This window comes from Pygocentrus nattereri, chromosome 5 (genome assembly GCF_015220715.1).
Source record: "Pygocentrus nattereri isolate fPygNat1 chromosome 5, fPygNat1.pri, whole genome shotgun sequence".
Taxonomy (NCBI): Eukaryota; Metazoa; Chordata; class Actinopteri; order Characiformes; family Serrasalmidae; genus Pygocentrus; species Pygocentrus nattereri.
The window spans coordinates 7,572,025-7,584,500 of NC_051215.1; the positions used below are offsets into that span (position 1 = coordinate 7,572,025).

Here is a 12,476-nt window from a genome sequence, read left to right on the forward strand (position 1 = left end):
TGGATGGGTTAGTGAATACTTTTGAAAATATAGTGTACTTTGAAGAGTTTGGTGTGGAGGAACTTCAGCAGCCTGCACAGAGCCCTGACCTTCACCCCGACCTTCACCCCACTGGACACCTTTGGTGTAGATTTGAACGTCAGTTGTTAGCCAGTCCTTCTCGGCCAACATCAGTGCCTGACATCACAAATGTTCTTTTGACTGAATGGGTACAGATTCCAATAAACACAACACTCCAAAATCTTGTGGCAAAATCTCCATATTAAAGCCAATGGTTTTGTAAAGGGATGTACAAGCTCTTATAGGAGTGATGATTAACTTCCCACATACTGTTTCATTGCATTCTTGATACACTTTGAACAGTTATTCTAAGATCAAAGTTACAGTTTTCCACTGAGCTTCTTAAAGAGATTCCCCAGTGTAGTCCACCTGTCACACCTGTAGTGTGCAGCCAAATCACCAGCAACAATAATTTTGCATTTTCCTGTACTTAGGAAGCAGAACAGAAAATTTCACAACACACTTAAGTCAACGGGCAATTGTTCAGTAGTTATTCATTCAAGCAGCAGACACAGATTAGGTAGTAAGTATTCCTTTAAAAGCCTCCAAATAAAGTGTGACTGTCCTCAGTGATTCACTTTGGCTGTGACTCGTGCTTTAAGAAGGCTCAAGGAAGATCTACGCTGTATGTTGAACTACCATATGGCTTTTACATAAGGCCTTTCCTGTGATGCAACTACCCATCTTACCTGCAAACACCAGGTTTCTAAACCTGCTCCTACACACACTTTCTGGTCTCCGACTCATCTCATTTTCAGTGTCATGATCACATATCAAAGGGATTCATTTGTGTGGACCCGCTCTTTGAGTCAATACTGCCTCTGAGAACAAAAGAGAGAAATCATAAACAAAGCATGGCTCTAATTCCCAACACACCAGGGCTTTGAAAGCAGCCCCTGAAAAACCAATTATCTCCAAACCCCACCAGGCCTAATTCATAACATCCATTCATATGCAGATGGGGCCAACGTGCTGCTTGTTCGACTCCCACAGCGAAGGAGGTTGGAGGGGGGTTTAAACTGAAACCTCATGAGGCCTGTTCAGGATGAAGTACCACCCAGTGGTATAACTAATGAAGTGATTTGAACTGAGTAGCAGTGCTCATTTCTCACTTCTTTACATGGCTGCAGAGCATTAAACAATTAGGTATCTCTTGGTTTCCACCTTTGAGGATGTCAGTCCTCAAGGCATTGTTACCACCTCATAGCAGAATCAGCATTTCCAATACTTTACTCTAGGGGGCGCTTGGATACTTCAATACTATCATGGGCGTGAACAAATCAAGGCAGCCTGGGAACAGCTGTAGTCTACTTTGAAGCTGGTTCAGGTCACAAGTCTCTCCCTCTGATATCTTGCTGCTCTGAGGCATCTAGGCCTGATGGGGAGATAGACACGATAATGGCCTAATTGAATTGCCGAATTGTTTTCTCCCGCAGTACCTACACGCTGACACTTTTCCAAAGGCTATGAGCCTTAACTCATAGCCTCTTCACGCCCTGGAGAAAAAAGATAGTGTCGGCTTCTCACGCTCAGCCATTCCCTGTGCCTCTCTCACAGAGCCCCACGCCTGGCCACAAATACACTCGTGTTTAAAAATGGAAATTTATTTTATTCAAAAATGTGTAGAAGGAAGATTTCACAAAACAGGAGAGAGAGAAAGTAAGCATCTATTTTACTCAACACCTTCAACATTCAAGTTAAAATAAGTATAATAGGCTTCTTTCATTATAACAAATAATACACGGGCCACAGTAGTTTCTATGTTTTAGGTACGCTGACTTAAATCACACAAGAAAACTGAAGTTTGTCCCCTTTCTCTAATGATTTCTTGCCATATAGACGAAGAATGAAGTCCATGGTGACAGTTTTGGTGTTTACACTGCTGTCCCTCTCTCCAGGTTCTGTTTGATCTCGGCAGTGTATTTGCCATAGAAGCGCTCAGCCTTCTTGTTGAACTTGGCATTCCTCTCGTTGATGTAGTCGATGTCAGCATCATCGTTGTACGCTCTGCGGCGGCTGTATTTGGAGCGTTTCTCGATTCTGTAAAGAACATGAAAGAATTTAAAGAGAAACACCCTCAAGCAAGTATATATACAAATGTCAGAACATGTGGCCCTACATATCACTGCTTCCGGAACAAAACCTCGCATCTCCATTTTTGTCATTTTTCAGTTTATTTATTTTTATTTAACATGATTTCGAAGTACCTGTTGCCCTTTACAGACCAAAACCAAAAGAGATGGCCCAAAATAGCTTCCATTGGCTCCACTGACTTGCATTAAAAGTAAAAAAGTTTTTTTCTTTCTCCTATAAAGTTACCATTTTGTAATCAAAATTGACCAAAGACGCATTTTACCAGTTTAGGACAGACACATCCCAATAGAATTTACCTCATAAATGATGATATATGTTGAGCTTATTACTCTCTCAATGAATGCCTTGGGTTTAAACATATCATAACATAATCCCTGTAATTATCTAAGATTAACTTAGATAAGTACTTAACTGCTTTTTCCTTCCTGTGGGAGTGTAGTTAGATCTTTTGGGAGAACCGTCAAAATACGATAAACATGGTCACAAAATTTTCATTTTGGCCACAAGATTCATTGCCTTGGCATCCAGAGTGGCCAATTCAAACTTTTATATCCGTCTCCCGCTGCTTTCTTAACCACATACAAACACATCTTCTTACTTTGTGGATTACAAGTCTAATGTTTGACTTTGTGACTTCAACAGTGTCGGTCCTCAGGCTCAATAAGATACACCTCCTTAACCATGCACACGCACACAGTTTGTTTGAACATCTTCAAAGTGTGGTTGTGAGTCATGGTCTGGCAGCCACAGCCCTGTATAATCTCTCACAGGAGCTAAAAGCAGCTCCCTCAAAACAGAAGAGCAGAAAGAGTCTAATCTACTGCAGAGCATGCCCTCCCACACGCACACCAATCTACACATCTGTACAGATACGCATCTACACATCTATAGCAGGAGATAAACATACAGCACAGAGGACACAGAAGTGGCTAGAATGTGAGGCACCATAATGTAAATACATCTATCTTAATTGCTGCACGCTATTCAGAACTTTCCACTCTGCTAATGAGTAAAAAGCACATCCAATGTGCATAACGCTGGTCAAACGTTTGGGTACCTTTAGCCTTTTTGGATTGTTATTATATATATATATATATATATATATATATATATATATATATATATATATATATATATATATATATATGTGTGTGTGTGTGTGTGTGTGTGTGTGTGTGTGTGTGTGTGTGTGTGTGTGTGTGTGTGTGTATATATATTTTATTTTCACCAATGAAGAAAATTTTTTCCAATTAAGAAAAACCTGCCTGCAAAAGTTTGTTAGCACAAAGCCGCTACATGCTAATGCTTTGGGCATATTTAGCTTCAACAATGAAGTTCTTGCCCATTAGCAGTTTTCACCTAAATAAACCTGACGGCTTTCTTCTCCAAACAATCGTTAAAAGCACTTTTTTTTAAACACTTATTTTTTTGTTTAGCCCCCTGCATAAAAAATAAATAAATAAATCCACTCACCCCTGATATGTGGGATCAGCCACATCAGGGTTCACAGTCCAACCTTTGCTTCTTTATTTTAGTACTGGAAACACGAGGCTAATGTTGCTAACAAACAATAGCCTAGACTCCCCTTTATGTTCACGCATGTCATACAGATATACAGACTCTACATTACATTTTTGGGTGTTTCTATTTATAGCCACACAAACACAGTTTGAAAATGAAGTTATTTATAAAAGAAAACACGAACAGCATCCGTATGCCTGCATGACGCACATGTCCAACAAGGAGAGTCAGAATTCTGCACATTTGTTGTCTACATTGGATTCCTGCTGCACTCAACTACATGGTAAACTTTCAAAAATGTTTATAGTTCACAATAAGTTGTACTGTGTCCTGAACCACATCAACAAGTCTGCAGCACCTTAATGAAGATCTGGATGTGGCTGAGATCTGTAGCAGGCTGAGAGAAGTTCTGAAGAAGATGTATTTACAGAGATGATTGACTTACAGTATTTGTTAGTAACATTACTCTGGTCACTCCAGTTCTAAACTAAAGAAGCAAAATTTGCAAACCAAACATGTCTTGGCTGATCAAATACATCTGGGGTGAGTGAAAAATGATGTACATTTGACTTTCTGCCAAATCATTTTTTTGAGTTTTGAGTGCTGACATCACAACTAGGGGATACAATGCATGGGCATAGGCAATATTCCCAAAGTAGTACCATCACAGGTGTAGTTTCAAATATTTGTGTGTGTATAGTTTTGTCTGCTATAAGCCTGCTTAGTATTAAAAAAAGTTATTACAAACAACAAATAAAGCATTTGTCATTTGTACTAAAAACATTTTACGAAAAGTTGGCTTTTCACAGGCACCAGAAAGCACTAGAAAACATTTAAAGGCAGGCTACATATATAACAGGGTTGCTGGGTGATTTTTAAAGTCAAATTAAATAACTTCCAAAGACCTCAAAAAGGAAACACACCATTTCTACACAGCACACCACCAGACACAAAGTCAAATACGGCTTGTATTAATGTCTAGTTTATGCAAACCAATTGTTTGAAAATCAAATATGGTTTGTTTTGAGATGCATGATCCGTGCACTTTCTTTACAGTGTGTGCAACTTTGCTACTAAGTCACCCTTTATCGGTCAACTGTTTATTTCTGGTAGGCAGAATATTATGAATTAGTCTAATATACTCCTTTTAACCCAGCCCTCTAACATAAAAAGACAATCTATTTAAAACATCATAAGATTTTTTAAGGATCTGCAGGATCCCTGTATAAAACCAACACAATGTATCACACACACACACACACAGAGAGAGAGAGAGATCTGAGAACATAGGCATAACAAACAAAAAAAAAAAAAACTGTGGAAAATGAGAGAAATGAGAGGGTTGATGGAGTCAGTGATACGAAAGGGCCTGGAGTGCCTTCATAGCGGATAAGATCATTGAATTTTATCTGGGAAACTCATTCAGCACATTAAGCCCATTGTGGCCCATTAAGAAATATGGGAGATATCCCAGATCCTCACACACGCAACTACGGCTATCTGAAACACTATTCTGTATACAAAACACCCCCGCCCCCTCCCCTCGACTTACTGTTTCTCCACGTCCTCCTGCATGCGGTTGATGGCCTCTTTAGAGGGTACGTGGGTTCCATGGATCAGGCTGTTGGAGGTGGGGTGGAAATCTTCACCACTGAGAAAACACACAGGCAAAGGAAAATTATTGTCTAAAGCTACATTCAGACAATAATGGTATCAGAGTACACATTCTCCAAATCACCCTTAAAAACAATATCCAGTAGGTGTCAACAGTGTATTAATAGCCAGGCTGAAGCCTGACACATATCGCTTAATTATGACCATAATCACCACTTTATTTATCACTATCATAGTAGCCGTGAGGATATATATATATATATATATATATATATATATATATATATATATATATATATATATATATATATATATATATATAAAAATTTATATGTATATATAAATACATATGAAACAATATTCTATTTAAAGGCCTTTGATAATGATGAAATAACTTGTACTCTATGCTTAGATTTTTGAGGGTGGAAAAAGATGAAGCTTCCAAATAATTGTTAGAGAAACAAATATCATAATGTAAAGAATATTCACATATTAGAAATATTTAACCCAACAAAATTAACAGAAGAATTGTCATTTTCTATACATGCATGTTACAGTAGCTAATAATTTGTATGTGATTGCATACTTTTATAATTCATTACATTTATCACTACATTTAACAGGTTTGAATATTCACAACTTTTTTCACATAGATATCAAACTCCCTAAAAAGTTACAATGTAAACATTTCACATTACTTGCTTATTTAACAAACAAAACTGTACACACAATAATTACTTTTTACTAAATTAAAAAAAAACAAAACAAAAAAAAACACAAAACATAAATGGTATTGACTGAAAGTGTAGCATCCCGCTTTTAACAGAATTTGTCCACTTGTTTTAGTGAGGTTAAGTGAGAAATAACATACATATATACATACATATCGCTGCTGCCTGAAGAAAACCTTGCATCTCCATTTTTGACAGTTCAGTTTTTGACATAATTTGAAAACGCCTCTTGTCCTTTAAATTGTATATAAATTTCAAGCCGATTGGACCAAAAGAAACAACCCAAAATGACTTCCATTAAAAGTAATGTAGGTTTTTCCCCCTGTCCTGTAAAGTTCTCTTTTTCTTCTGACAACAGCGACATATGCTAGAGAAACCTGTGACCCTCAAAGGTTAATACAGTATTAAGTAGTATTAAGAGAACATATTAGGCTAAATGTCATTTTGCAGATTGTAATGCTTACTATTCCTCTCTCTGTCTTTCATAGCTCTCCATATCAGGCTTGATCTGCTTGGTGAGCCTCTGGTACTGCCTCAGCTGGGCCTCCGCATAGCCTTTGGAGAGAATACAGAAAGAAAAGAAAGCACAAGAAAAGCAATGAAATGATCACATAAAAGCCAGAGAGATGACAGAGGAGTGAGAGATTGAGGGCAGACTGTAATTACCTAATTACCAGAACCGATCACAAACAGGTGTCAAAAAATAAGCTCTGCATGGTTTAATTTCTACATCCTTTAATCTCGCCACATGGCCGCCATACTGGGGAGAGAAATAGTGACGTATGCTTAACGAGTAACTCTCAGTTCAACCCAAAAGCTTTTAGATGGAGTATAAGCAAATCCACTCTTAAGATGGATGCACACAACAAGATTTTAGCCCCATTTTTAGCCTTTCCTGATGCATTCCTCAACAAACACTAGCTCAGAATTAAGGATACCTGAACTAGTATTTGTTTACTGTTCCACATACATGAATAAGGCTTGTGTATCATGAAGCAGGTGTGGGCAACCTAGAAGTTGAGTTAAAGTACAATTATAATCAAGTGTACTTGATTTCTACAGTTTGTTCAACATTTTTTGTCCCATTTAATTCACCAAAATATCAAAGAAACCCCAAAGAAAACTCCTGGTGGTTTCAGACAGTAAATGAAATGACCATATGGTGGTGTGACCCTTGTTCCTATCACCACAGCTGTAAGATGGTGAAAGGAACTGTAAAGAAATCTGTACATTTCTCTACAACGAACCATTTCACATCAACACGTCTCAATGACTTAATTATTCAGAAATTTGGGGAAAAAAAAACCTCTGGCAACATCAATAGTTATTACTCAAGTAGAAATATAGACAGAACACTTCCCCTCAAGCAGTAACAGACTGTGACTGGTCATTTTATGTTTGTCACATGGTTCTTTTTGGATCATATTCTTGAAGCCTATGCAGTCTGTATTACAGTACAGCTTAAAGCAGAATCTCATAAAATAAAATTTTATGAAATAAAGCACTTTGTTTTTTTTGTTCTCTCCTCCTGCCTATTTACTGCAGTTTTTGCTGCCAGTGTATTTTGTTGCTGCCACCCAGAGCACAGATTTGTGTGATAATTAGTGGTATGGTCGACTAGTCTATGCAACTCCTATTACCAATACCAATATCTTAACTTTGATACTGATTCCTAATCAGTATCTTAGCATCTTTCTGATATCTTTTTAATTGTTGGGGGTGTTGTTTTAAACAGTTGTAGTCACGACTGGTGCAGCACAGTTATACCGCTGCCTTATATGAAGCAGAGTGAGGTTCTATTCCCCCACCTGGGCAACCACACCATGCTTCATCAATAAAAGTCCTTGGGCTAGACGCCTAAGGCTACATTTGCCTACTTTAATGTAATGGAATTGTAAGTCCCTTTGGGTAAGAGCGCCTGCCAAATGCATAAATGTGAACGTAAATTACTAACCAAAAGCAGGAGTGGCTTAGAGAAAGAAATGAGGTGAAAAGTTGGTGTTATTACCGACCACAGTGGATTACAGACTAAACAAGAAGAGTTGATATTAATAACAAGCACACTGCATGCAATTCAGGCATCCAATCAGCAGTGTAGATTTTGAAACAAGCATGTTTACTGGTTTACTGACACTGATGAGCACTGAAATTTAATAGGAAGTAACAAAGATTCAGTACTCTGTAGTACTGAAGTAATGAGGGCGGTACCATAAAAGTACTAAAGGGCAATACTTTTAGTTGACTCAACTTTTCAAATGCTTACATCTAAGCAAGTTATCACCCCCCCCCCCCCCCCCCCCCCCATCTCCCGGGAATATCTTTAGTATTTAAATGATTTAGCCTAGCCTTGCTAATTCGCTAGCTGCTAAATGTTACATTCCCACTTATAATGCTACATAGAATTATACAATTAGAAACTGATGAACATTGATAACTCTTTTTTTTTTCAGTGGATTTGAAGTGAAATTGGAGTTAAGTTAGATGACCATAATCTAACCTTACCTGAGAAGCCGGGGTCAGGGTTTTTCTTTTTCTTCTTCTTCTCCCATCGTTCAGCATCCTCAGCACTGATCTCCAGCAGTTTCACTCTCTCGTAGTCCTCTCCACGTTCAGCACATTCCTAATACAGGCATAGAAGTTTGTTTTACAACACGAACAAGTGCAAACATAGTGGGCCAAAAGCTGACTCCAAGCTTTCACTGCACTTCTGTAAACGAGCGAGACAGGAAATGTAAAACCTTCACTGGCCAAAAAAAAAAAAAGCAAAAAAAAAGCTTGAACTGTCTATGAACCTCTTAAAAAGCAGCACCTGGTTTTACATTTTGACTCCAAGTCAACACATACATAAAAAGGGCATGCATGATAATGCAGTAAGACTAGATGGTCTTCTATACAATGGAGGATTCTCTTATGCCAAAAGCCGTATCAACCCAGATTTTGAAAATTCTGTGTTGCAAGGTGACGTATACAAACACAACAAATGTTATTTCATTTCATCTCATAAGACTGAACTGTAAAGCGTATCAAAGGCTTTCAGTGAAACAGGGTCTTTGATGCAAAGGTTAATACTTCCCAGATTTCGTGGTAAAGTTATCACATGAAAAATATCAGTGCATTCTCAGAACTGATGAAAGGGACGTGATTTTGCAGTAATAAACACAGAAGCCAATGTTGTGCTTAATAATAAGGAAAAAATACATTAAATGGGTGTTTTTCTGCCCTCATGGTCTGAAATTCAGGACCAACTTTTGTCTTCAAATGAGGGCACCGTGCAAAACATAATACTATCATTTTTGTCATGGCTATTTCTGACGTCAACCAGTCATAAGTTTCATGGGTTAATCTCTAACAGGGATGCACCAAACAAACTGACATCTGAACTTAAAGATGATAGAGTCCTGAACTGATACATAGGAACTTGTTAATGTCATTGTGTTTCTCAGCAGCGAAGTACAGAAATGTACTTTACATATAATGCACCATAAATGTAAGAGAAGAGCCAGACTGGAGGCAGATGATCGAGGATTCAAGAAGAAACAATAATAACCTTCAATATGCAGATGATACAACACTCATACGTGAAAATATGGAAGACCTGAAGGTCCTTATGAGGAATGTTGAAAAACACAGTGAAAAAGATTGGACTGCATCTCAATATGAAGAAGACTAATGTTCTGACAACAGGAAACACAACTAACTTTACTACTGATGGACAAGAAACAGAAACACTGGACAGCTTTCACCTACTCAGATCAATTACTACCAACAAAGGATTATTAAGAAGCCCTTAAGAAACACGACACAGATTGGCACTTTGCTGAAGAAAGAAGAAGCAGCTTGACAAGATTTTCTATACGATTTGTCTCTACAACCAAAGATCAGAACTGGCCTGACTATGGTCCTCTATGTGGTTCTTTATGGGTGTGAATGCTGGACAATAAACAAGAGAAACAAGAAAAATATAGATGCCTTTAAACTTTGGTGCTGGGAAGACTTTTGAAAGTACCCTGAATGAATCATGAAGTCATTTAGAAGCCTAAAGACCAAAATCTAAGGGAGGAGTTTCTGGAGAAATACCATCCATATGGTCGCCAGGTTCGGAATCGGCTTGATGGCATTTAATAATGAATGTACCACAGTGGACATGCATTGTAAATGGTGCTGAAAATTCAAGATGCCGTCCAACTTATCAACCTACCTTTTTCTTTGCATCCACCATGAGCTCATACTCGAGTCGGGCTTTCTTAGCCTCCCAGTTTGATGGAAGCTTCAGCCTCTTGTCTTCCTCTACGACTTCCTGATGATTCAGCTTACGAGCCTCATTCTATGAATACAAAAACAACAACCATACAAACAAACAAACAAACAAAAAAAAAACCATAGGATGTTCAGTTACATTATAAAAAAATGGACCACAAATCTACACAAAACGACAACACTTGTTTTAGCTACTTAACATCAATGCCACCTTATCTGGACAGTCCACTGCAGATATCCATCTTTTATTTAACTTTACATCTTAATTGTCCATTAACTGTAATGTTAGTGCGTACTCCAGCTTAATCTTCACCACAATGCGAAACCTAAACTTTATCCTTGATCCAAACCAAACTAAAAGGAGATGTAAACAATATAAAGCAAAGCCACTCATAATAGTTTGATGTGAAAGGGTGCATTGTCCAGAAACTTACTTAGTAAGGTATGCTTTACAGTGGTGGTGATGGGAACTAGGAGGGGTGGGGGGCAAGATGACTAGTACACAAATAAAGAAAATAAATTGATTACCTCTAAAGTTACACGTGTCATATGTTGATAATGATAAAAGACCAGTAAATCTTTAAAGAAAAAAAATAAAATAAATAAAACATTTTTTTCCGACACTATTCTGGCTTATAACACCTAAATGCAAGCACCTCTCTGCCATGCATAGAAAAAAAAAGTGTATTTTAGGCCAAAAACCTCAAAATCAAATCAAATCAGGCACCATATCTGTAACCATTTCCTGTAATAACACTCTGTGAAAGAGCTTTTAGAGGCATTACACTTTTGTGACATCTGATTCCCATCACTACGGCTATGAATAATACAGACTTGGTAAGTTTCTCTATGGGGTCTTTCATATAAAAACCATATTTATATTTAACCATATTTAACCATATTTTAACATGTTAAATGCAAGTAGTTAATCTATAGAGGACTATTCAAATAAAGTAGCACAAACTCATCAAGTAAAACTGTCATGCCATGATTTTCATTCAGGTTTTCCTGTCAAACAAAAACAGGATGGCACCAACCACTCAGCCAATTTACTTTACTTGTGCTCCCCTGGTTTTGGTGATGGATTAAAATTTGAAATATTTTTCATTGACTTTGTTTCCTATTGATTTCATATTAATGGCCAAAGTGCATAATGTGGGATTTTTTCCCACAACAGATTACCTGCTGTTACTTTGCCACACAGCAATATCACCAAGGTGCTTGGAAAGAGTAAGCGCTATTGAGTGTTATGACGTCGGTTTCATTTGTAGAGTAAGCAGTTCCAGATCGGTTGAATTGAGAAGACGGATTACAGAAATACCTGCCAGTGGGTTCAAAGGGTTAACAATACATGAGCTGTTTGGCCACCTGCATATGCTCTCTAAGTCACGCATACATTGTGAGATTGTGGGCCATGTTTGAACCTGATTTGGTTGAAGACGAATGAATTTCAAGATCAGGCTGAATTTCGCTAGTTGTCATTTGGCATGCAGTGTGAGGAGGGAAGCAGTAGGGGACTGACTGCCTGAAGAAACTCTTATGATCAGATGGCCTTTTGATCTGTGGTCTTGCATGTTGAACCCGATGCAGGCATTTTCTTCTAAAAAGCTGGTTTATTGCAAAGATGACTGTGAAATGATTTTTTTATCTTACCCTTTTGAAATGAAGCTCTCTGAATTTTCTCAGCCTTTCCTCTCTCTTCTGGGATGCTGTAGTTTCAGCAGGTTCATCACTGATGACTGGCACAGATACCTTTACACAGAGAAAACAAGGCTGATTAATTAGGAAATCAAGATCCACAATGTTCGATTTGTCTGATTGCAACTTGGTCAGCTGGAAAAGTGGACACTATATCCACATCATCTAAGTGCGCTGTACATAAGCAATTGAATGAAAGGCACTGTAATCCTGGCAGTAAGCTGGTTGCCGCAGATCATCTTGACGATATTTGTAAAAAACCTAGTCTATAGCTTTTAGCAGTATAATCAGGAGTATATACGCAACAGAACACCATTTCATCCAGTATCCCAGTTGAAATTCTTCTTTAAGTACTTGTTTTATCATAAACTTTACACCGGTATGCCACAAAGCACAGTAAATGTGATGTACAAACAGTACAAATACACTAATGTACAAACATTAGTACATTAGCTGAGAGGCTGAATCAGGGACATTGCAATCACATTTCAAATGAAAATA

The 12,476-nt window shown here is 37.8% G+C and overlaps 1 protein-coding gene across 1 annotated transcript in view; it reads right to left on the reverse strand.

Moving 5' to 3' along the window:
• Positions 1-1,648: 1,648 nt before the first annotated feature.
• syf2 (SYF2 pre-mRNA-splicing factor) overlaps positions 1,649-12,476 on the reverse strand; it is a 12,562-nt gene continuing 1,734 nt past the window's right edge. The window contains exons 2-7 of the mRNA XM_017695461.2: positions 11,931-12,029; positions 10,219-10,344; positions 8,523-8,640; positions 6,485-6,575; positions 5,228-5,326; positions 1,649-2,100 (exon numbers count right to left, since the gene is read on the reverse strand). Coding sequence (XP_017550950.1) covers positions 1,935-2,100; positions 5,228-5,326; positions 6,485-6,575; positions 8,523-8,640; positions 10,219-10,344; positions 11,931-12,029 — 699 coding nt within the window. The 3' untranslated portion in view covers positions 1,649-1,934. The remainder of the gene's footprint in view (positions 2,101-5,227; positions 5,327-6,484; positions 6,576-8,522; positions 8,641-10,218; positions 10,345-11,930; positions 12,030-12,476) is intronic.